The sequence below is a fragment of the Emydura macquarii genome, unplaced genomic scaffold, assembly GCF_026122565.2.
Source record: "Emydura macquarii macquarii isolate MOO-44397 ecotype Brisbane River unplaced genomic scaffold, CSIRO-AGI_Emac_v2 contig_1253, whole genome shotgun sequence".
Lineage (NCBI taxonomy): Eukaryota > Metazoa > Chordata > Testudines > Chelidae > Emydura > Emydura macquarii.
Genome location: NW_027131390.1, coordinates 59,582,695 through 59,606,992, shown reverse-complemented (window position 1 = coordinate 59,606,992; position 24,298 = coordinate 59,582,695). Strand labels below are relative to the sequence as shown.

Genomic DNA, 24,298 nt, shown 5'->3' with positions numbered 1-24,298 from the left:
GACGATCGCCCCAAATAGCATGATTTTCCCCTTCTTATACCCCAAGAATATGTGTCCTCCTTCTAAGTCCATATTTGGATTGTCCACCCCCAAATTATTGGGGTATGCATGCTCTATAGGCTGGCAGGTTCATGAATATTAAGGATATCCATGACATTTTACTTCCCATTTCAAAGATTCCATTACCTCACCTTTTATGCCTGACATTACTTTCAACCCTTGTCTAGGCCAAAGGTCCCGAGTATATGTATGCTAACTGCTAACTCATTTAGGACAAACATGACCATAGATGTCTTGTTTTTGTTATACCGTCAACACTCTCAACACTAGTTCCCGAATATGTGTATAATAATAATAATAATAACGTAGCTGTCATCCAGGATGTCCTGCAAGGTACCTTGCATTACAGCAAAATATATATAAATTTATAATTCTATTATAATCACACAATCATACTTAAATCTATAAGAAAAGATACATATCTATATAATGCAAGCAAGCAGGCTAGTTCTATAGGCTACACTATGCAATGGGAGATAACTCTTTCATCGGCATACGAAAACCATCTTTGCGAGCAGCATAAACTATGAGAAGCTCTCCCGCTGACATAGCGCTGTGCACACTAGCGCTTATGTTGGTGTAACTTAGGTCACTCAGGGAGGTGGAATATTCACAACTTTGAGTGACCTAAGTTATACTGACATAAGTGGTAGCGTAGACATAGCCTAAGTGACTTGCCAAGGTCACACAGGAAATCTGTGTCGGAGCAAGAAACTGAGCCCTAGCTTCCCAAGCCTAAGCCAGCACCCTGACCACTAGATGAACCTCTCCCTCTCTCTCTCTTTCTACTATCACAATCCTATGATGACTGGTCGAGGTTTTGCCAGTGACTTCAACAGGAACAGGTTACATTCCTAATATAGGAGACTTCAAATATTTTCAGCCTATTGCACTACAGAAACCCAGATACTTCCGTGCAGCATCTGAATACTTCCTGTATAACTCCCAACACCCCTCATTACAGCTCTGTTTTGATTTATAGAGTTCTCTCACATTAACAGTTTGACTGATATTATATAAATGGTTGTAATTACCAAATAGACACATCCAAATACCACTCCTGTCAATCTTGTACTTAATAGCCATCACATAAAATTAACTGGTACGTGTTGGCTAATGAACGTGCAATATTTTAAAGACACACATTGTGTACAATTTATGATTGGAATATGTTCCCTTCCACAGGATCACGTGAGAGAGTGGAATGACTTTTAAAGTCCTAGGGAGGGTCTCTCACTGAATTGGTGAGATGCTACCCTTCACCTTTGTCCTTTGTGTTGGGGCTTGTCTACACAAGGAAACTTACCAGGAAAGTTATTCAATAATTAATCCACTCCCAAAGTGGATTAAGCTAAATTGGAAAAAAGCACTTGCGACAGCACCCACCTCTGTGGTGCCCCTTTGTGGCCTAATGGGGAACTCCTGACCCAGTTGCAGGGTGTCTGATGGTTGGGTGCCGCCTCTCATAGGTCCAGCACAGTGGTGTTTTAGCCCTCCAGCTAAGGCACACGTCACCTCCACCCTCCATGGCACTGAAGTCCAACAGTAGAAGAATACTAGAAATTCAAAACCAGCCTTTCTACTCAGGGCTTATCTTCATGCAGCCAGTCCTTTTAGTCAGGCTTCCTGGGCCTGGTCAGCCCATCCTCAAATATAGCTTTATTCCTGAAAGATTTTACCCATGTACCTGAAGCAGTTATTTATGTAGCGCTCACTTTTCTGCTCAAACATCCCAGCAAACACGAGCGTAATTCATTCTGACAGTTTCTGAACAACAGACTGTGCACACATGTCCAGATAATGCATTAAGCCAGTTTTGTTACTTTTGTGGTTCGAAATCTGAAAACTCTGTCTGCCATGTACTATACTGATAACTAAAAACAGATGTTGAGTGCAAGGCTGTGCGCTGAATGTCTTGTTAGGGCTTTTAGATGTAGAATACATATATATAAAAACAAAGGCAAAGTCATGATATATGCATGCGTGTCTAGCTCCTTTAAGTTTTTGCTAGTACTGTGTCCAAAAATTTTTTCTGAGGAAGACTTCCCTAAAATTCTCTTCTTACAAATTTGTATAAAACTTACAAAGCAGTTTCTGATATAATGTGTGCACTGTGATTCACTCTTGTTTTGCCTTTCTTTCCTGAGAGCCTGGTGGTAAACTGCACATCCATTTTGGAGGGCAGCAAGTTTTAATATATAGTGTTAATGAACGGAAGGCAGATTTCATCTGCAGTCATTAAAAAGGCAATAGGAACTTGTGTGGTCTGAGCACAGGACTAGGGGATAGGAACTTCTAAATACTGATCCTGACCCATGTTGACTCTCTGTGCCTTCAGGCAAGTCAATCGACCTCTGTCTCTGTTCAATCTGTAAATTGGGGATAATACTTCTCTCTCTAGCAGGGATGTTGAGAGGATACATTAGTTCGCATTTGTAAAGTGCTTTCAAGATAAGAAGTATTATCAATGCCAACCCAGTACTATCACTATGGCAAACCATTTAATAAGCTAAATGTAATCATAACAGGACATATTTTTAGTGTAACAGTTGGAAAATGATACATCTGTAAACACACATAAGAATACCATGTGACCTGACCTATAAAAAAGTCACTTTGCATAGATATCTTTAATTTTTATTATATACCACAACAGAGATCCATCTCATTCTCCACCTGAACCACCACATATCTAGCTAGAAAGATTGCAGATGTTTTATAACATTGTGGCCTGAGAGATCATCAAATTATCTGTTGAGACTCAAATCAGACCAAGGTCCCACTTATTCAGAATAAACTGGCATATGAGATTCATGTTCCAGAATTCTGGCAATTATCTCCTCCAGGCTTGCCAGTCTCTCTAAGCCAATGTTCTGGTGTCAAGAAGGTCCAAATCCAAATAAGGAGGAGACATAGCCTTTACCTTAACTAACATGATCAGAATTAGCTACTGATGGTGAACATCCACTGCAAAGTCATCCAAAATAAGTCTTAGCACTTTTCAATAACCTAGAAACAATGTCATGATGTTGCACATCCGCGTAAGTAGCAGAGTGGATCAACATGAATTTTACAAATATTACAGAAGAGATATTAAAGGAAATTATGTAGGTGGAGTATAAATTAAAATCCTTGTTATGAAACAGTGTTTATTTTCCTCTTATAGCATCATATGATTTAATTTCAGCCAGTTTAGTAAACACTAGTAAAGAACATTAGAGAGGAAGGCACTGGATTCAGCAAATTACGGTTCAATTCCTTGCTGTGCCACTTATTTATTGTGTGACCTTGGGTAAGTAAGTTATTTAGTCTCTCTCTGCCTCAGTTCCCCATCTATAAAATGGGGACAATCCTTCCCTACTGCACAAGGGTATATGAACATAAATTAATTCATGGTTGTCAGACACTGTCAATCCACACCACCCCTCTCCATTCCCTTGGCTTCACTGTTTCCTGGGCTGCATGGCCATCTCCATCTAGACTTTTTCTACCACCTGTCTTTGGCCCTCTCCCTAGTCCATTGTGCCAAGCCCACCACAGCAGCTCATTCTCCCTGCAGGCCTCCTACCATAGTGAGTTCAGGCTGCTTCTTATGGAGCAGCCCTGGCTTTCATTCTGCAGTCACCTGACCCCTCTCACGCATGTGCTCCTTCTGGAGAATACCCCTCCTAAAAACAAGACTTAGGGCTGGTCTACCCTGGCAGGCGTTACGTAGCAGCTTGCATATCTCCTGTCGGTGTGCTTACATTGGCGTACTGCAGCGTCTTCACAGCACTGTATCAACAGAAGACACCCCGTCAAGGATGCCTTCCGCCTACAGGGGAGGTGGACTAACTGAGTCGACCCACCAGAGAGTGCTGTCCAATCGACCGAGCAGGTCTATACAGACCTTCTCAATCGATGCTGCTGCATCGATGCCTGCCCGCGAGGCAGTGTAGACATACCCTTAAAGGAGTTCCCCAATCCCTTTAACATCCTGGGCAAGCTGGGCCGTGCATATGCCCAAAGGGATCAGTGTCCTGGTGCATTAATCTGTAAGAACTCTACTCATCTGGGGTTTTTACTCAGATCGAATAGGAATGAATGGGATAACTCATGTGAGCATGCGCTATTCAAACAAGAGCAGTGGTTACAGAACATGGCATACTGTGTTTACGAGGTTTGCACAACATTGCAAAAACTTTCCTAGAGCCGATAAGGAAATAATCCCCCTTTTGATTTTAAATTAGAGATGAACCCAGATGTCACATTGGAGAGTACATTAAAGCAGCAGGAAGCGCACAGACAATATGGGATATTTTAGGCTTTTATTCTTCCGTTTTATTTTTCCCCGTGACATGTTAAACAACAAATGAGGAACATAATGAGCAGGTCACTACTAAGCAGTTTCAGCATTCCAGCCTCTATATCTGAACACCTCCATCCAAAATCACCCCATGCAGCCGCAAGGCTGGTTTAGAGATCAATATCAGCAACAAGACATTTGTCGCCCACACCACCCCAGCCAAACAGGGATAGACTGGAATGTTAATGTGATATTTGCTGCCCATATTCCAGTGCTGAGTTAGAGTTATGCATACACAGAGAAACTCTTGGATGATAAAGGTGGGAAATCAGGGCGTCTCCAGTTATCACAGGTTCCCCAATCCTCCTGTTTAACAGGAAAACGTCAGCCACCACTTTCCTGATCCTTCCACAAACATCCAGGAACCCTTGGATGACACAGAACAGGAGTCTAGAGCAAGACAGGCGAAATGGGAAAGGTATAGGGAGGAATCTGAATCTTGGACCTTGGAGGAAGGAGGTTAGGGAACAAGTCATGGTTTTGCTTCAAGCAAGGGACATTGTTGTACTGCCCTTCCAGATAAAAAACAAGACACAATCTGCAATTCTCACGCAGTCTCCCTTTGCTCCACAAGGAAAGTACCCTGTACCAAATCTACACCTGACACTATACACTCGGTGTTTCCAACTCTTGTGTGGTTACAAATCTTGCAATGTTTGGTGCTTTTCTTAAAGTCCCAGCACCTGCAATCCTGTGATTAATTGAGCATCTCAGATTTCATTTAAAAAAAGGGTTTCTAGTCTTCCTGGCAGCAGAGAAAAGCTTGAAAATGGGACCCAAGTGCATCCTGGAAGTTCAAAAACCCAAAAGGCAAACAAATGAACCCAACTTTTTTAAACCTCAGGACTTTTATATCAATCTAATGATCCGGGGGGGGGGGGGGGGGGAGGGGAGGAGTGGCAGGGAAAAAACACACACACACACACACACACATCCTCAGGATCTTTCAATGCTTGTGGTTGGCAATACTGCATACTTCCTTTGGCACACTAGTATAATTATGTTAGCCAGTGCTTTGGGTGACTTAACATCCTGTCTCTCCCTAACCCTATATCTGTAAGAGGGAATCACAGCACCTCTGTGGGAAAGTGCTCTCATCTCTGAGCAGCTACTTACTTCCTTTTGCCAGCTACCTGGATGGTGAGGGAGCACCCTACATTCCTCTACTCAACTGGGCTGTCATGCAAGCCAGGCCGCAACCTAGCCCCAGGGGAATGGCAGAGCACTGGGGAAAAAAAAACACAGATAAAATTAAATACCAGGGTGATTTTTATGATCATGAACTACAACCTTATCAGAACCACACTTCTCAGCACAAAAGGGAACAAGAGACCCCTTTAAAGGAAAATGCTGCTAAAATAGACAGAAGGAAATAAACATATTAAAGGTGACCAGTTAAAAATAGTCAATAACCTTAACAACAGCTGATTTTTGCCAGCCAGATATGTAAGTTATCACTTAATGAATGACTAAGTGCACTGGTAGTATTGAGCTGCTGCACAGGAGCACACAGTGCTATACTGAGTGGTGTATCTTATTGCATTAACTGCACTTTGAGTCTACTGACACATTCTATTAGTTTGACATGTTCAGTCGGTGATTGTAATGAACAGTTGGGAATAATGCTGCCAGATCGCTGCTGGGTAAGATTAAGAAGAAGCAGTTATCAATTCAGCTTTTTTTAAAAAAAAAAACCATCCACATCCACACAAATAATCCAAGATATTTTAAAGATCTGGGTGTAAAAATACTTTAATTACTTTCCACTACATACTGGTAATGTACACTTCTGTAAAATATGATCCCTCGAGTCCCCACCTCCCCATCAGGTTGCTTTTGCAGACTGCATTAGAAATACTTGCCTCACTGTTTCCGTCTCCACATCTGGAGATTAAAACAAGTTTAAAAAGGCAAATGATTTACAATGTAAATATATGGCTTCTCTCTCCACGGTGATACTGATTGGCATTCACATATTTTTAAAAGTGTTTTTTTAAGCAGAACATGCTAAGCTATTTAACTTTCAGAGACAAAGAGCTTGATCCAAAGCCCACTGAAATCAATAGGAATATTTTCTATCGACTTCACTGGTGGTCGCTGGATAGGGTCCAAAGGCAGAACAACACAGGTCCCAATTCAGCAAAGCGTTTAAGCATATGCCTGGAGTTAAATGCTTTGCTGAATTGGGCCCATACTGAAATCACATGAATTGCCAGACTGGATCAGAGCCATGGCCCATCTAGTCCAGAGTCCTGCCTCTGAGTGACAGGGGCCAGAACCAGATGCTGGAGAGGAAGGTGCAAGAACCCCACAGTAGGCAGTTGTAAAATAATCTGCCCCCATGACCGTCATGCTTCAAGGTTTACCCCAACCTCTCATTTTATTAGCGGTTAGGAGGCTATTGCAGGAGGGGGTGGGTGAGGTTCTGTGGTCTGCCATGTGCAGGAGGTCAGCCTAGATGATCACAATGGTCTTTTATATGAGTCTATGATAGTATCTCTCAAACTTTTTAAACATTAACTAACAAATCTAAGTATTCTTGTTATTCATGTAAATGACCAATCACACTCTGAATCTTACTAACATCCTGTGGCAATGAGCTCCACAGTAATTATGCATGAGCAAAAGTGTTTCATTTGATCAATTTTGAAATTAAACACATCTCTAATGACACTGTATCAAATTATAACTGTTAAGGGCAAAATCTTCCAGGGTTGTCTTCAAACTTTCCCATTTCTCAAGCCTACATGGCTGTTTTTCGGCTCCTGAATAAGGTCTCAATCTTGCAGAGCTTTAAGACTTCAGTGGCACATGCAGTGGGATTACTGAGGGTTCAAAGTTAAACCCAGGCACAAATCTTTCTTGGGGCCTAAAAGTGGCCTGATTTTCAAAGGTGCCAAACATCAGCTGCTTCCATTGACTTCAGTAGAACCTTTGATTTCTAAGCAGCTCAGAGGAGGAAATTAGTCAGCCTGGTTTGAAAGCACAGGCCTAAGCTTTCACGTGCAAACAAAAATTCAATGACAGATCTCTGAGCAAAGGCTGATGAATACCACAAACAAAAAACTCTCTTTTTAAGCTAAAAACTAAGTTACCAGCTGTAAGAGACCAGCTGTTCTGTCAAGAGCACAGGAAGACTCAAGTTAAACTTCTTACTTGGAACATCCTGAAGGGCCAGTTTCTATCACCTGCACGCACATCAAGTAGCACCATCCTTCATGGCCTGGTCTACACAGGAACAAAACATCCCCTGTTGAAGACAATGGGTGTCAGCAATTGTTTCAGCCCTGGTTCCACTGCCTGCAGTTTAACTTCAAGCATAGACAAGGACGAACCCTGTTCAGCAACATTTCAGAAAGACGAGCAGTTTAACCGGGTACAGTGGAACCAGTACTGACCCCAGTACTACACCCATTGCCAGAAATTGGTTAATGTATCTAATGGAAACCAGGCTCATGAGTATTCCCACTGATTTCAGTACTGGGGGCCAATCCTGTGATGCACTGCTAAATGCTCAGCATCCTTGAGTGCCATGGAGGAAGCTTAGCATCTGGCCGCATTAGGCCTTCGAGAGCAATCTAACCATTTCCCACAGGTTAAAAAAAAGCTTGCAGTCAAAGGAGGAAAATTGTCCATTTTTAACCAAATAAAAATGCCGAGACAATGCAAATTGATATTTTTGACGGAAACCAAGAAAAGGAACCAGACACTGCTCTCATTTATGTCAGTGTAAATATGAAGTGACTCCACTACATTCAGCAGTCACACTGAATTTACACCAGCTTAATTGAAAGCAGAACGTGGGCCAAGGATAAGATTTCAGAATGCAGTCAAGATTCGTTTAGTCTTGGTAATATGAGGAGCCTGTAAGGTTAGTCTCAAAGTACACAAAGATGAATGTTAAAATGGGTATACTGTCTCTCTGAACTGTACTAACTGCATTATTAATCAAGCAAAGCATATAAAAGCTGATGAACGTTCACAGCAGTTTCGCTTCCCAAAAGAATCTCATTTAAAATGTGAAAGTTTGTATTTCCATCCTTGCAATGAAGAGGAAGCTGGAGTCAACATGTTCCCCACATTAATAAGGTTCCTCATCAAGACAAATATACTTAATCTGACATTTTTACAGTTAATTTCTTCAAGCCAGATGTACTCAGTTGTCGGGTATACGCTATACTCTATAAAGCCTTTACTAACTAAACTGTAAATTATTGGTAAGCAACTAGTTAATTACTAACCAGTTATTTTAGCTTTGCATGGCTAAAAGATTGTATGTTATCAAAGTTAAGGTAATATGAAAGCTGCAACATAAGAAAAATATAGACAATATCAAATTAATTTACAAATAAGTGTCAGAGCAGAAGTGGCACTACGTGAATATTGTATAATTTGTCATTATCTCATATTTATATAATGCAATATCTTGAGTGTTGGGATTTGGGACTGGGGATACAAATACACACACACACATCCAAGCAAAAAAGTGAAAGCTTTAACTTCAGTCAGGTATGTATCAAAATTTGCACAAAAATCTACCGACCATTTTGGTTTTACTTACTTCCTCATAAAGATGCAGTAACATGCAGCTGTGGAGAGGAAGTGGAGGCTTTGCAAGGCCATTTTCTCAGAGTCCTTTTTAAAATTAGAAACCAAGCCATTACAAATAACAAGAATGTGTTCCTGCATGTAAACCCAGCTAATAACGCAAAGTACAAATAGCAATCAGAAAAGCTTATTTCAAACTAGGGCATACAATATTGTATGGCACAAACATAGTAAACTGTCAACATTTTTGGCTACACATCCAGTGGTTCATTTCCAGTGTATAGTTAAAGAATTGCTTTTTCTTCCAAAAGAGCAAAATATATATAAATGTTTGTCACCAAGAAGTATGTATTCTTTCAGATTTTCAGAGTTATCTGTAATTTATTATTTATTGTACTTATTGGCCAAAACTAACTCCAGTGATGACCTCAGCCCCTTGGTTCACAATTGCAAAATAATCTTCTCCCTTTAAAATTCAACTTTTTGTGCTTCCATTCCCATCTACTGCCAGGCCAAGAGAGCTCCAACAGTAAGTTGTCACAGCAACTGCTTTAAGTACAGCAGTTAAAGGCTACAATCTCCAGAAAACAAAGTGACGTGTCAAAAACATGCCCCAGGGAGAAGTGTTATTTAATAACAGGTCTATAGCTCAATAAGTGCAAAAATATTGTCACTGAAACATTCTAGCTGCAGTATTAAAAAGTATCAGGAAATGCAAAAGTTAAAATCTTATCAGAAACATTAGCTTGGCCATGTTTAATCTGTATATTTAATAGTACATTTTTATAAAAACATAAGAACGGCCATACTGGGTCAGACCAATGGCCCATCTAGCTCAGTATCCTATCTTCCAACAGTGGCCAATGCCATGTGCTTCAGAGGGAATGAACAGAATAGGTATCATCAAGTGATCCATCCCGTCAGCCATTCCCAGACTCTGGCAAACAGCAATCCCTGCCTAATCTGGCTAATAGCCATTGATGGACCTATCCTCCATGTACTTATCTAGTTCTTTTTTGAACCCCGGTATAATCTTAGCCTTCACAACATCCTCTGGGAAGGAGTTCCACAAGTTGACTGTGCGTTGTATGAAGAAATACTTCCTTTTGTTCTTTTTAAACCTGCTGCCCATTAATTTCATTTGGTGACCCCCTAGTTTTTGTGTTATGAGAAGGAGTAAATAACACTTCCTTTTTCACTTTCTCCACACCAGTCATGATTTTAATAGACCTCTATCATGTTCCCTCTTGGTCATCTCTTTTCCAAGATGAAAAGTCCCAGTCTTATTAATTTCTCCTCATATGGAAGCTTTCCATACCCCTAATCATTTTAGAGATATGGAAAAGCATAAGTAGCAGTGTATTAAACATAAACATAAGTAGCAGTGTATTAAGCCAATGGTTCTCAACCAAGGTATGTGTACCCCTAGGAGTACACAGAGGTCTTCCTGGGGGTACTCAATTCATTTACATCAGTTTCTTAACCTGGTGGTTGCAACCCCCAGCAGGGTTGCAGGATGGGTTTGGGGAGGGGGTTGCAAGTGCAGAGCCGGTGTGAGGAGGTGGCAAGCAGAGCAATTGCCCGGACCCACAAAGCTAAGTTGCAGGCTTCAGGCCCAGGTGGCGGGGCTTGGGCTTCACACAAGGCTCACAAGTGAAAAATGGACTCAAGTATCATACTGAAATGTAAGTACAATATTTATATTCCAACTGATTTATTTTTTAATTATATGGCTAAAATGGGAAAGTAAGCAAATTTTCAGTAATAGTGGGCTTAGACACTTTTGTATTTGTCTAATTTTGTAAGCAGATAGTTTAAGTGAAGAGAAATTTGGGGTACACAAGACAAATCAGACTCCTGAAAGGGGTACAGTAGCTTGGAAAGGTTGAGAACCACTTTATTGAGCAACATATTGAATAAGATAAACAAGAATAGAAAATAAGATAAGTTCATGTGACAAAGGCTAGATTGAAGCATAAAACTTATAGGTCTCTGCCTACAACCCAGGCTCCTGGAGTCATGTGATTACATTAGTATCTCAGCTTTCATTAATTCTTTTTTTTAAAACATTTCTAGCCCTCATGGTTGCCCAAAAAAACCCCAAAAAACAAAAAAAGCCTTGAAAACATGGCTCACTGTGCCCATATCTGACTGAGTCTGAATCAAGAGCTAAGAGGATGAACTACCCCACGCCTCTCCGGGAAGTGTTTACCCCAAGGCCCCCAGCCCTAGGTCTCTGCTAATACCACTCCAGAAGAGGATTCTGTCGTGTGGCAGGAGGGTTAGAGTGCAGCAGGCCCAGGCTATCCACCCACCCAAGTACATCCTCTAGGAAATCAGGGCATAAGTACCAGGGGACCCCTCCAGCTGTCACTCATCTCTCCAGAGAAGAGAGAGAATCTTGGCTGCTCCTGAGAAACAAGTAGCCCTTGCTGCCAATCATTCAGGAATGAGGGTGGGGAGAGAGGGCCTCCCTGCCCTGGTGTGTGTAGGGCCCTGAAAGTGACTGACTTACTGTTTCTCAGTCAATTGCAATTCTGTGATTTGCCACAAAGACACCTACACCTGGTCTACGGCAGCATTTCCACCATTGCTAGTGCTGCTGGAGCTGCACCATCCTTTGAGCAATACTGGGAAAACAATGGTGCCAGCAAACAGCACAGCTGCACCACTGGCAGCAACAGTGAGGCATTTTTATCACCAGGTCAGCGCAGATTTTCAGGATGCAGTGGTAAAAATACCAGCTGGCCTACAGAGCCAGCCCGTTAGGCAAATGTGCGCCCCAGCTAAAATGGGGCACGTCTCTATTAAACATAGGCATGACAACCAAACTGTATTTTAATAGTTGAGGAGGAAAAGGTCAGGAGGACCATGCCATGCAGAGATAAAATACCACACCTCAAGTGTATAAAGAAATATGAGGTTTTGCTAGATGCTGATAGTGATTCAAGAAAGAGCAATGTTCTAACATGACATATACCCAGAGTTTCCCAGGCACTTAACACATCCTCAGCAAAGACTTACAGTATTGCCCCTTTACAAAGCAATAGCAGTTCTTGGGGCTTTAGGACTGTCACTTTCCCACCGGAAGATAAATCCGCAGACAGACAGACTCTGAATATTTCCTTGGTTTTTTTTAGAGCATGTGCACAAGTCTCACTTACCTTGAACAGAGATGACAAAATCAGCAATAAAGCTATCCCAATAGGTAATTCCACTTGCAGAAATTTCAGTCAAGAAAGCAAACCCTTCCTGATTCTGAATCTTGCTGGCCTTGTCTACACTAGACCTTATTTCTTGCTCTGAGTAGGTTGGACATAGTAAAATCTCAAAAGCTGATGGCCAGTCTACACTAGAGCTCTGACCAGGGTGCCAAGAGATGTGAACCAGATGGAGAAGTGCCAGTTTTGTTTTTTTAAATGTGCTTTTTCTTTAAAATATGTGAACTAATAAATTTCCAAAACTTCTGTGGATGGTGTGTGGCTAGGAATAACTCAGCCAAAGGAAGCAATAGCTGCTGTGGTGAGCGTGTAGGGTGTTTTAATTATTTCAATTCATTCATTTATTTTTTTATTTAGCATCAGAATGACTGGACATCACATACACATTAATAGGTAAATTATTCCTGTTCCACAGTTACCTTAGTTTATAACGACAACATTTTAAAAATGTGAAACTGTTTTTCAATTCATAGATTATAAAACCAGAAGGGACCTTTATGACAATCTAGTCTGACCTGTATAACACAGGCCAAAGGACTTCCCTGAATTAATTCTTGTTTCCACTACAGCATACCCTGATTTTTAAAATCTCCTATAAAATTGCATATTTTAAACAATAAGCTTAGTGAGACCCTTCCTTAGCTAATTCCAACTCCTTCTGAGACAGGCTATGCCATGTTTTGCCACATTAATTACTATTGTGTGCTTGCTTAGGCATAGAATTTATTATTTTCCGCAATCTAAACAAATTCTGATTTCTCATCTTTATTCCCGCCCTTTCAAATGCACCCTCTACTTAGAACACCTACTTCAGGAAGTGGAAGTGCATGTATGGGTGCCCAAGACTATGGAGATGCACACTCAGTTTCCCAGGAGAAGTGGGGAAGTTTAGCTGTTAAACTGAGCATTTAGCATCATGAATTAATTGCTAGAGCAATATGGGCAGCAACTAGGGTGACCAGATGTCCCAATTTTATAGGAACAGTCCCAAAATTCGGGGCTTTGTGTTATATAGGCACCTATTACCCCCCAGCCCTTGTCCTGATTTTCCACACTTGCTATCTGGTCACCTTAGCGGCAGCTGTCTATCTTCCCACTCACAGATTGAGTGCAACATTCACTGGTGCCTTGAGGGAGGGCTAGAATTATATTATGTTGCAAGGCAGGGGAACAGCAATGTGGCTCAGGATAAGTAGTGAACAAAACATCTGGTAGTGCACTAAAGCCATTAAAAGCCAGTCACTGCACAAAAATTAACCCGTTGTGTCACACCCACCTTGAGTTGATGAGATCAGAGGAAACCTACAGCAGATTGGGACAGTGAAAGTTAACTTTAACCAGAAAGAAATCAGTCACTGAAAAAAGTACCAAACCACTTAAAGGAACACTATCAACTCGCAACTGGTCAGTGTTTCTGAAAATGAGTTTGTCATTTCAGGCACTAATCCTGCTCCTAAGTCCTCCTGCCAATTTCTGTGATTTTACCATCAAATTTGTCCATTTTAAAAAAGCTGCCTCTCCATCCTACACTTCCTCCCATTGACGTGTGCAAGACCTACACACTTTAGGGTAAAGTGACTATACAGTGGAGAAATTTAAACTGACTGTCTGCAAAGTGCTGCCAAGCACATGAAATAAACATACTAGAACACTACCCAGAGAAACACAGGCTCCAATTTCTTTCGGTTTAAGTCACCTTAACATATTACTTTCAACTGTAGTAGGTAAAATGTTTTCAGACAGAATGATGATTTTGAAGTGGATGGCAGCCCTATAAACAAACAAACACAAACACACACACACACACACACACACTAACAACTCACTGAGGCTCCATTATTTTTTTAAAAGTACAATTAAAACCATGCATGTGGTAAGAGTGTAATTTAGAAATATTTCTATCATCTTGTTCAGGGCTCGAGCTCCTGGGAAGACTCCCGTTGACTCCAAGGAGGACTGGACCAGGACATAAGGCCTGCTCCTGGCTCCACACAAGCCAACAGCAAAACTCTCATTCACCTCAATGATGCAGGATTGAAGCAGTAGGTACTATGGCCCTTCAGAAAGAGGTACCCAGGCAGCCCTTTTCTGCAAATTTTAAAGTGAAAAATCTTAGTTTAAAGGATGTTAAGAATGTGTGTAAATCAAAGAGGAAGCGGTGCAATCAGCACATAAACACACAAAGCTGTAACCAACAATTAGGCACAGAAGGGCTTACATCAACATCTGAAGAACACCCACAAACAGGATGTTTTTGAAGCACTTTCCCCCACTCCCACTGCACCCTGACTGGGTTAACAGAAGCAGGAGTTTCTGGATTGACCCTTACATTCAGAAATAGCACTGTAAGGTAACTTTTGCTTAAGCAGTTCTAACACAAACCCTTAGCAGGCAAAAAACTGACATCCCAAATCAAACAGAATGAGCTAAATGCATCCTCTAACTTAACAGGAAGAAACTTTACCAACTACGGAACCTTTCTGCACTTTTATGGGCATTACTGGTGCTCTGCAAGGGAGGCCTGAGCTGGTGGGGAAGCTGGCAAGTATAGAAATGAGAGGGAGGAGGTACCAAGATTTAGTTTCCTACATAATTATTTTTCATGAGCTGTGTCAACTTTCTTGAGTTCAAGAAATACTCTTAAGGATTTCACACACTCAGTGGAACACTCCCAGTAACAATTACCTGTCTTTGCCACCCAGGAGTCTCAGTGAAGATCCTAAAGATTTTTACATCCCATCTTCATCACTTTCACAAATAAACTTACTTTAAAAAAAGTTCCTTGAATGCAATAAATAAATAAATAGTAATACAGAAACAGACTTATTAAGTATGACTGGGAGTAATTAATAGTAGACTGTCTACAGCCCATTGGACTGCACTTTGGGAGACTTGGGTCTGGAAGAGAGCTCTGATCTTTAGCTACTTGAGCAGCAAATAACAGAAGTGATGTTTGGGCTCTGGAAAATAAAACTACATCTTTAGGAAACTATACGATAGTCCAAACAACCTAGTTAAAGAGCAGCTCACAGGAGAGCGCCAGCCCTTTAATGTATCCTTCTCTGATGATTATAGCACAAAGGAGAAAGAAGCGGAAAATGGCAGCTCAGACCAGGAAGGAGTAGAAAAATAAAACACACACCAATACCACCATTATGATTGGACATCCTCAGGGCCCATCTCAGAAGTACTGAACCCCCTTTTTCTCCCCCCTCACTCCTACGCACACACATGCCCGGATTTGAGTTGGGTGAACAGAGCCCATGTTTGAATGTCTAGGGCCAGCCAGTTGTCAAAACATTAGTTTTTCATTCACACTGAACTCTAATGTATATGTATATGCTCGTATGACATACAGCACACCTGCACTGAATATAAATAACTAAATTAAATGGTCAGACCCTAAATTGCATTGGGAGAAGAATGATAATAAATAGCAATGCCACTTTGAACTGAAATATCACTTCATCTGTAGATCTAAAAGCACTTAAAGTTGCCATGCCTGTTGTAACTGGCATACAACGTAGGGTATGCAAGAAATGGCATGTATGACAAGTAGATTATCTGGAATGGATGTGAAAGGTTTTAAGTAGCACTGTCACTCAATATTGTTAGATACAAAAATGTCAGCAAAGTTGAAACCTTAAGTGCCTAATCACAATTTAGGGTTGGTTCATTTTTTAAGCTTACTATTTAATCAATCAAATTAATTTTTGGAGGTGGGGAAGAGGGACTGAAGGAAGATGGATGCTCAAGTATTTCTTTCACAAGTAAATGAGAGCTGAACACACTTCCTCTGGTTAAATGATTAAAAAGATACTATGAGGTCCAACGGATCAACTAGCAATCATCATGTAATGTGCTTGAACAGAGAGACACAGGATGGAGTCTTAAACTAAGCCCTCTTACCTAAGAAGTATCTAAATACAAACCAAGACATCTTATGGGGCTATATGTCTACTATATTCCTACTTTATGGTTCCACCACCACAGTATCCTAGCACCTCTCAAATGTTTTAAAATAAAACACCAACATCCTCTCCCTTTCTTCTGACCCTGTATGAAAAATAGATCGGGTAGTTTATTATGATCTTTGTTTTTTGCCTGCTGTTTGTTTGTTTGTTTGCTTGCCTGGGTGGTGAGAGAGAGAAAGAGAGAGGGGCAAGAGCTAGTGGGTGCACATGTGAAGAAAATGAGGAAAAGTTAAGTCACAGCAGCATGTGGCCTCTTTCATCTCTTGCTACTAAGTACCATCAAACTTTTACAGAGCTGGAGGTAGACTGTCGCCTGCCTTCTTGAACCCTATTGGTCCATAGTTTCATTGTTCCAGTGGAAGGCAGTTGTCATGGGAAGTTACGCCTATGGAAGGAGAAGAGATCTCTCAGGCAGACAGAACCAATCCCATGGAGACCCTGCCCCAGGTTTTGTATGCAGCACAGCACTGAGATGAAGTGGTCATGGCGACCTGCGTTGCTAAACAGATCAACTGCTGCATTTTTTACGTTTTTGCATTGCAGCTGCTACAGGGTATGGGGCTTCATCCCTAGATAACAAGTTGTCATAATCCACACTGGAGATCCCAGATGCAGGGCTCACAGTGACACGTCTGTGTCTGAGCGGATGGTATGCAGTCTTCTGGCTAGCAGCCCATGAAAGTTGGTGTGTTTTGCTGTCGTGGCTATTTGGACACCCAAAGCAACGTATCCTGTGGACCAATTAAATGTGAAAACACATACCGTCAGCAGTGGAAGATGTTATAAAGATGTAAGTGCTTCAAAGTGCATCACTCTTCCTACCAACATTGCCTCAGTCTTACCTGGGTTCAGCTTTAACCAGCTGCTCTTCACCATGCTTACAGGTAGGCATGAAAAAAGCTGAGAGACAGTGCTGCTTATGTTTAATGTCAAGGAGGATGTGGCACCTGGCATCCTTGGCACACTTCTGGCACTTCAGCCTATGTTATCTTGCAAGGCCTCCCACTGGCTTTGTTCTAGATACTGAATAACATGGGGAAGAGGAGGAGACTTGATGGGAATCCAAAAGCAACGGTTTTAGAAATGGAGAACTAGTGGCTCATAACTTTCCAAGCTCAATCTTAAAAAACCCCCAATAAATAAAAATAAAGGCCCTGAGACATTTCTATTCACTCCTGCATCCTAGTACAAGTGAGACAGGTATATCTGGTGATCAGCTGTATTAAATGCCCCAGAGAGGCCAGCAGGAAGAGTATGGCTCTGTCTATGGACAGGAGGAGGACATCCCCTAAGGTAAAAAGTGTTGCCTCCATACCATGTCCTGATGCCTGACTGGGAGTGACCCAGGACAAGAGTATTTAGTGTGTGCTGCCATGAGAAGGCCTACTACAAAGTCACCATGCCAATTCTGATAAATCTCACCTACCAGCTCTGGAGAATGAGGGGGTGGAAAGAGGAGAAATAACTAACTTTTTAAAAATCTAGCCTGCCTCTGCCTCCTCACCCAGCACTCTTTGTTGCAATATAGACTTCACAAGATGCAATCCACTTGGCTCAAACCACAGTTTTGCTACCAGTGATGAAGCAAGACCCTTGTTGAGGAGGTTTAGCAATGGTTTTTAAACCTTTAGGGCTGTAATTCCAAGGACTTCATGAAACACTATTTCAGGCTTACACGTAAAGCACTGAAATGCTGCATTTCCTTTACCAGCTGTAGTGCAAATACCTTTAATATTATGCTGTAGCCTAGACTTTTAATTTACGGATCTCACCTGAATCTTCTGCTTTATTAGACTTGTTCTATGTACTACAGGGCAGAATGAAGTCTCATGGTATGAAACATTTTTTTCGCTTGCTATAAGCACCACATTTGAAGACATGAGTGTATCAAGGGACATACCAGGAGACAGAACTATAAACACTGCCTTCTGCTAAATTATGGAAATACATTTAGACTGCTATAATTCATACAGTCATCCTTCAGTGTTTATTTTATTTTAAGAGTAGGCTTATTTTTTCCTTTCAAAATTCTGGGTTAATTGGAAGGCAAATGTCAGGTAGAGGATTTTTTAGTGGAAGGTTGCTTTGGAAAGACAAATAAAATAAGCAAGAGAGAGAGAAAGAGCAAGCACGTGTGTGCATATATGCACGTATGCGTGTGTGTTAGAGGAAAGGAAATTGTTTGAATAAGGGCCTATAACTGCTGATCATCATTTTAAAAGTAACAGGAAAGTTTAGGATTTGAGACACCCAGACTGCAGTTTATAGGCAGACCAAGTGAAACTAAAAATAGATGATTAAGACAAGCAAATGTATAACAATTGGTACAGTATGTTGATCACTTAGGCTGTGGGAACCATAATATCACTTTACTAAATACCTTTAAATATGTTTGACTATCAATGGTAAGAAGTGATTTAATACAAATTATAGGTGTTCTATTACTAAATTTAACGTTTTAAATTAAGCTGAGTTGCATATTGCCGTTTTCTAATAACTTGCAAACAGTTATGGCAACAAAACCAAAAATGCACTCTTTAAACATGAAGGCCTGGTAGAAAAATAATTATTATGTATCCTGGTAATAAATAGCACTGAATTCCCAAAAGAAGGTTAACAGATTTTAGAGGCCTTTCAGAAATAGCCAACATCCATTTTCACCTTACCCCTCAGCTCTGAAAATTGTAAAACTGCATGTTTGACTTTAAAGTTGGATGGTATATCAACTCTAACTTATCAACGGGTACAATTTTTAAAAGCATCTAAGTGAATGTCAGACATTTTTCCTATACAAAATACTAGATTCACTGAAGTTACAAACATAGAGCCCAATTTTGCAAGCTGCTCCCTGTGAAAAAACCCCAGGCAGAATCCCATGGACTTCAGTGGGGATTCACATGGGCACCCATGCAGAGCCCACTACAAGATTGTGGCTCTAAAATCTGATCCTGCATCACAGCTGACTTCAATGGGAGTTTTAGGTGTGCAAGGAATGGAAGAATGGGTCTACCGCTGGTTAAAATAAACAACCTAAATGGTTAAAAATGTTCACTTGTTATATTTTCTAAGAGAAATAACATTTTAAAAGGAAACCTACATGAAGAGTTGTATAGTTAAATGCCTTGGATTAAAAATGGACTAGAAATCACCTAACATTGTTTGAACAGTCAATTAACAACCATGCAGCAGCAGTTGCAAAGTGTAATGCTTATAGGGAGAAAGAGGTGAATTAAAACATTATCTTAAGCAACTCATTAATTAATTCCAACTCTGGACTGATGAGAAAATGCAACTAAGTAAATGTTCTGTCTTTTCTAATCTCCCTCTTGTCTCTAATGACATTGAAGCACACTGAAATCTACCTTGAGTCACAATACTTCACTGGTTTAAATAAAAACAGGTCTAGGCTGCACCAGAATGGAATGCCAAACCAATAAATACTGCTACACCAGAATGATGCAAAATAACTGTGCTATTCTAGATGGTTGGTTCAGTGACAAATCCTCTAATCTATGCACTTTAACAACACCAACAAATAGTGTCTTTCTTTTTAGCATTTTGACATTTGCCTGTTCTCCCCACACAATGCAAAACTTGACTGACTAGTAATGCAGTACATTATTAGCCTCAGGAAAAATAGCCTTATGAGCCCTCCTCCCTCTTCTCTGTGTGTCTCCCAGAGAAGAAACACACACGCACACCCAGAAGCCCGAATGGCAATCGTTATAGGCAACAACATATGGGATCGAAGAGCTATAAGAGTGCGTGGAGGGTTTGAGCTTAACAAATCTATGAGATTGTGCATGCAAAGCATTGCAAAACACGCCTTCACTTTCCTGAGCTCCACAACAACAAACCCATCAGAGCTGGAGCTGCCATAGCCACTGCCTCCTCCTCCTCTCCAAGCCAGCAGCAGCGGGGCTCCCTTCCACCCGGGGATTTTGCTAGCCTGCTGCAAGGCTGCCGGGGCTATTTACTGTCTCCTACCTGGTCGGTGAGTTTGAGGACTGCCATTCTTCCTCGGCTTCGCTCAGGCACATGCAGCTCCCCTGTCTGGAGATGTCAGCCAGGTTCGAAAGTTGGGGGGTGGGGGGGAGGCGAGGAGGAGGAGAGCGCAACGCAACCGCGCCTCGGAGACCTGAAATTGACAATCCAGCTGCTCGCTGGGTCAGGAGGAGCAGAGAAGCCTGCCGCTGACCGAGCCTGCCTGATACAGGAAGTACTGACTGCACAAGCCCAGCTGCCACTGACATCACCCCATACACACACACGCACAGAGCAGCTCTGGGTAAGGGCAAGGCTGCCTCCTGCTGCTCACATCTCCCCCAGAGCATCCCTCTCCTTCCCCCACACACAAAAAAGAGCAGGGCTGCTTCCTGCTGCTCACATCTGGGCCACACACTCACCCTGCTGCACCTCCCCTCGCCAATATTTTCTTTGTTCCTGTCACAGCCTTGCCCAAATCTGTATCTTTCCTTCCTGCCTGTTTCTCCAGCATGTTGCACTGAATGCACTTGGCATGCCGGACTGCCAGCTCTCACTGAGCTTTCTGGCTGTAAACGTGAAGAAGGCACTTACCACCTTGCTATAGGCACAAAACACACTAAAAACCATGGTTCTCAAACTCCTGCCTTTAGACAACTCATACACATTTTCCTAGGGGTCTAGAAGGCACCAGAATGAAGAAGGAACTAAGGGAGGTAGGATTGAAGGGAGAAGATAGCTCAGGTGCTGATTTTGCTCATACAGTTTTTTAAATGAAAGCATGAGAAACTTTTATTATTTCATGAGCATAATAAGGGAGTTTGGCCCTGGAGTGAGCAAACCAACAATCCCTGCCCTGAGAGTTTGCAATCTAAGGCCCCACATCTGCAAGCACTTAGGTACAAGAGTAACTTCATGCACAGGATTAGTCCCATTGTTGCACATTTACAGGATCAGAGCCTGAGATTTCATAGTTGGCCTTCCCTGGGACTCCAAGCAGGTATAAAGATTAGTTTGTATAGAACAGATTGCAGGATCAGGGCTTAAATTACACACAGCACAGTCTAATAGATCACAAATACATCATCCAAACAACAGAAGGGAGAACCTAGACTGGGACTCAGGAAAAATAGGTTATATTCCCAACAATCAGTTCTGGCACAGGCTTCCTTGGGCAAGTCACTTAGCTTGGTTTGCCATAGAGCCACAGGGGCCCCTGATGCATCCTCCTGCCTCAGATACTTTTACTTCCCTCCTCCAAATAGAGTAGAAGGGAACATGGGATCCTTATGACCTGGTTGTCTGTTACTCTCCCCCTCGATTAGTCATTGGCAATGATAGGTAAAGTACACAAGAATAAAGGTAGCGGGAAATCAGGCTCTTCCTCTCTCTAGACTCACTTTACACAGCTGGAAAATGGGGATAATGTTTCCCCACCTGAAGTCAGCTTTATGATGCTTAATCCTGAAAACACTTATGCACATGCTTAATCTTACTAAGCATGTGATGATTGGGCTTTAATTAGGGCTTGAGTCTTTTATTACTGACACTGAAGTAAAACAGGTGTACTCCATCTGAAGTCAGTGGAACTCTGCTGGTGTAATACCAATGTAATTTAAAGGAGAATCAGGACCTTAATGTTTGTAAACTCTTTTTGTCATTGGACAAAAGGCACTAAATGAGTACCAAGTGTTACTTTTATATTATATTATAAAATAATCTATGATAAGTAGATCAAAGATCAGACTTTAAATCATTTTATTATTACTTTGTTCTGTTTATATTTTAAAATTAAAATATGCAATTATAACCTCCTTACAGGGATCCCAATAATACATATAGCCTGAAAATAAAAGGAAAACTAAAATTTGGACCTGTTTCCAAACTCTCATAATTCTCTATAAGATAGATGTCGTATTTCTTTTTAAACAAATGAGCCAATGATCTTTTTGTCTAAAATAAAATAAAACAAAAAAAGTAATCCTTCATTAACAAGCCATGCTCATAATGACTATAATATGCTATAATAGCCTAAAACATTGCAGGTAACCCAACTGCAAGCTATAACATTTTGGCCCTTGTAGCCTGATCTATAGATTATATATATTGATTATTTTGAGTATTTAAGAATCCCCAGTTATCACGTGAAGGTTCACTGGTTCTTGTCCCAACATAGTGGTATCATAGAAACATAGTGGTGTATTATAAAAGTTACATCATTCACTACAGCATGCTATAAGTTTTTGTAGGTTTTTTCCCCAAAAAATAATAATAAACAATAATAATAAGGGCAGTATTTGCAACAGAAGAATGAGGAACAGCCTAATGAGGAAACAGATGTTAGTTTCAGACTTCCAAGAGGTTACTATATATAGTGATTAAAAATTAAGAACAAGACTTGAATATTTTGACACTATGCATCTTCTTAACAGAGTCTTTACAAAAATTATAAATCAAAGTAAATTGATAAAAAAAAATGTATACCTCACAACCCTATAACTGTTAGGAATTTGTGAGTTTTTCTAGACAATTTTCCTTGAAAATTTCAATCCCTTATGGTCTTTGTCATGCCAGAATACGCGAGCTTGCATCAGCAGTTTTGTTCTGTGTCAAAACATATGTTAAGAAGGGCAGTTGGCAAGACTACAATGCTGTGCAATATAGAACTGGGCCCCTTCTGTATCTTGCTGATTCTAACCAGAGCTACTGCTTTGACAGCTAACTCACAGACTTTGTTAAAATACCCACTTACTACACAGTGGTCAAAAGTAAGCATGTGAAGAAACTTCTAGCAGAGAGCAAGCAGAAAAACTTAGCATTTATTTTAAATAAGAATCTGTCACTATTTCCATTATAAACTCCTATTCTCAGGCATTTAGAACTTCACCATAATATTTGCTCTAAGGTGAAACTTGGTAGATACATAAGGAGCCTGATCTTTAGCACTGCTGAGTACACAGCTCCTTCTGGACCAGATCCCTAGCTAGTATAAATCCACATTGCTCTCTTGAAGTCAGTGGAACTTTGCTGACTATCAGTTTGAATTAAGTTTGCTGATTTATGCCAACTGAATGAACTTCAGCTGGAGTTGGAGATGTTCAGTGCCTCTGAAAATCAGGCCCAACTTCTCTGCCTATAAGTGACTTCTTTGGTTTTACAAAATGCCTAGTAAATAAATAAGATTTTCTGAAATATTCTGTTTCTGACTACCAAACTATAGTACCACCCCCCTCTAGCAACTATCCAATCCTATGTCCTGTGGTACAAATCCCTACCTGAGAAGGGGCTTTCCAGGTCAAAAGAATCCAGACAGCTACCCACTACCAATTTTTAAAAGCCCCTGCTTTTTTTAGAAGTCCTTAAATGAGTAGTTACACAATGTGTTTAAATTGTCACTCAGACCCATTGGGAGCATTAGATACATATTATTAATTATGATTAGGAATTATTAATAATGAAGGTATTTATGGTGTGCCTGACCGAGCCTCTGGATGTGCTTTTCATGGCTGAATTTAGATAAGTTGACATTAGTCAAATATACAGAACAAATATACTGAGACCGCCCTGTAACACCACAACTTTAGAGGACAGAAAAACAAGAAAATGTATCCAGCAGGCTAAATGCCAGGACTTCCAAAGACAGCAGTAAATGAAAAGCCTAAACAAAAAGATGTGCCTTACAACACATTATAAATGTCGCCAATTTTGGCATCCAATATATTTCTGGCAGGAAACCAGAATTAATTTTTTGATAGCACCTGCTTTACGCTTGGGACATATCTTAGTCATTCCCTATATAGGTGGAGTAGCAGGTCAGCATGAGCAGCGATAATTTAAGCAATTAGGGCATAGTTTAGGGCTTGGTAGATGATAACCAACACTGCGAAGTACACTAGCAATCAATGCAGGGAGCACAACAGGGAGATGTAACGTGCTGTTGCTGGCCTGCTTTGTTCAGAAATCTGGTACAGAGATTGCATTCAACAAGCTTATCAAGTAAAGCATGTAAAACAAGTAAAGCATGATGTAGTAGTTTCGCTTAAAGGTAACAAAGGTGTGGATGATTGTGGTGAGGTCTTCATCTGAGATGTCAGGGCTCAATCTCTTGGCCTTCCCAAGATTAACAGAGATATTTTTGGCATCATTGCATTTTAAGGACGAGGAGC

General features: G+C 40.9%; 1 protein-coding gene across 3 annotated transcripts in view; it reads right to left on the bottom strand.

The window, feature by feature from the left end:
• Positions 1–21,343, bottom strand: part of ANKRD44 (ankyrin repeat domain 44) — a 196,173-nt gene extending 174,830 nt beyond the window's left edge. For 2 of the 3 annotated variants that reach the window (XR_010919823.1, XM_067548975.1), the window contains exon 1: positions 20,136–21,343. Coding sequence is in view for 2 of the 3 variants with exons in the window: in XM_067548975.1 (XP_067405076.1) it covers positions 20,136–20,162 (27 nt within the window). In the remaining variant the exon portion in view is untranslated. The remainder of the gene's footprint in view (positions 1–20,135) is intronic. The other variant, XM_067548974.1, reaches the window with a different exon arrangement.
• Positions 21,344–24,298: the final 2,955 nt, after the last annotated feature.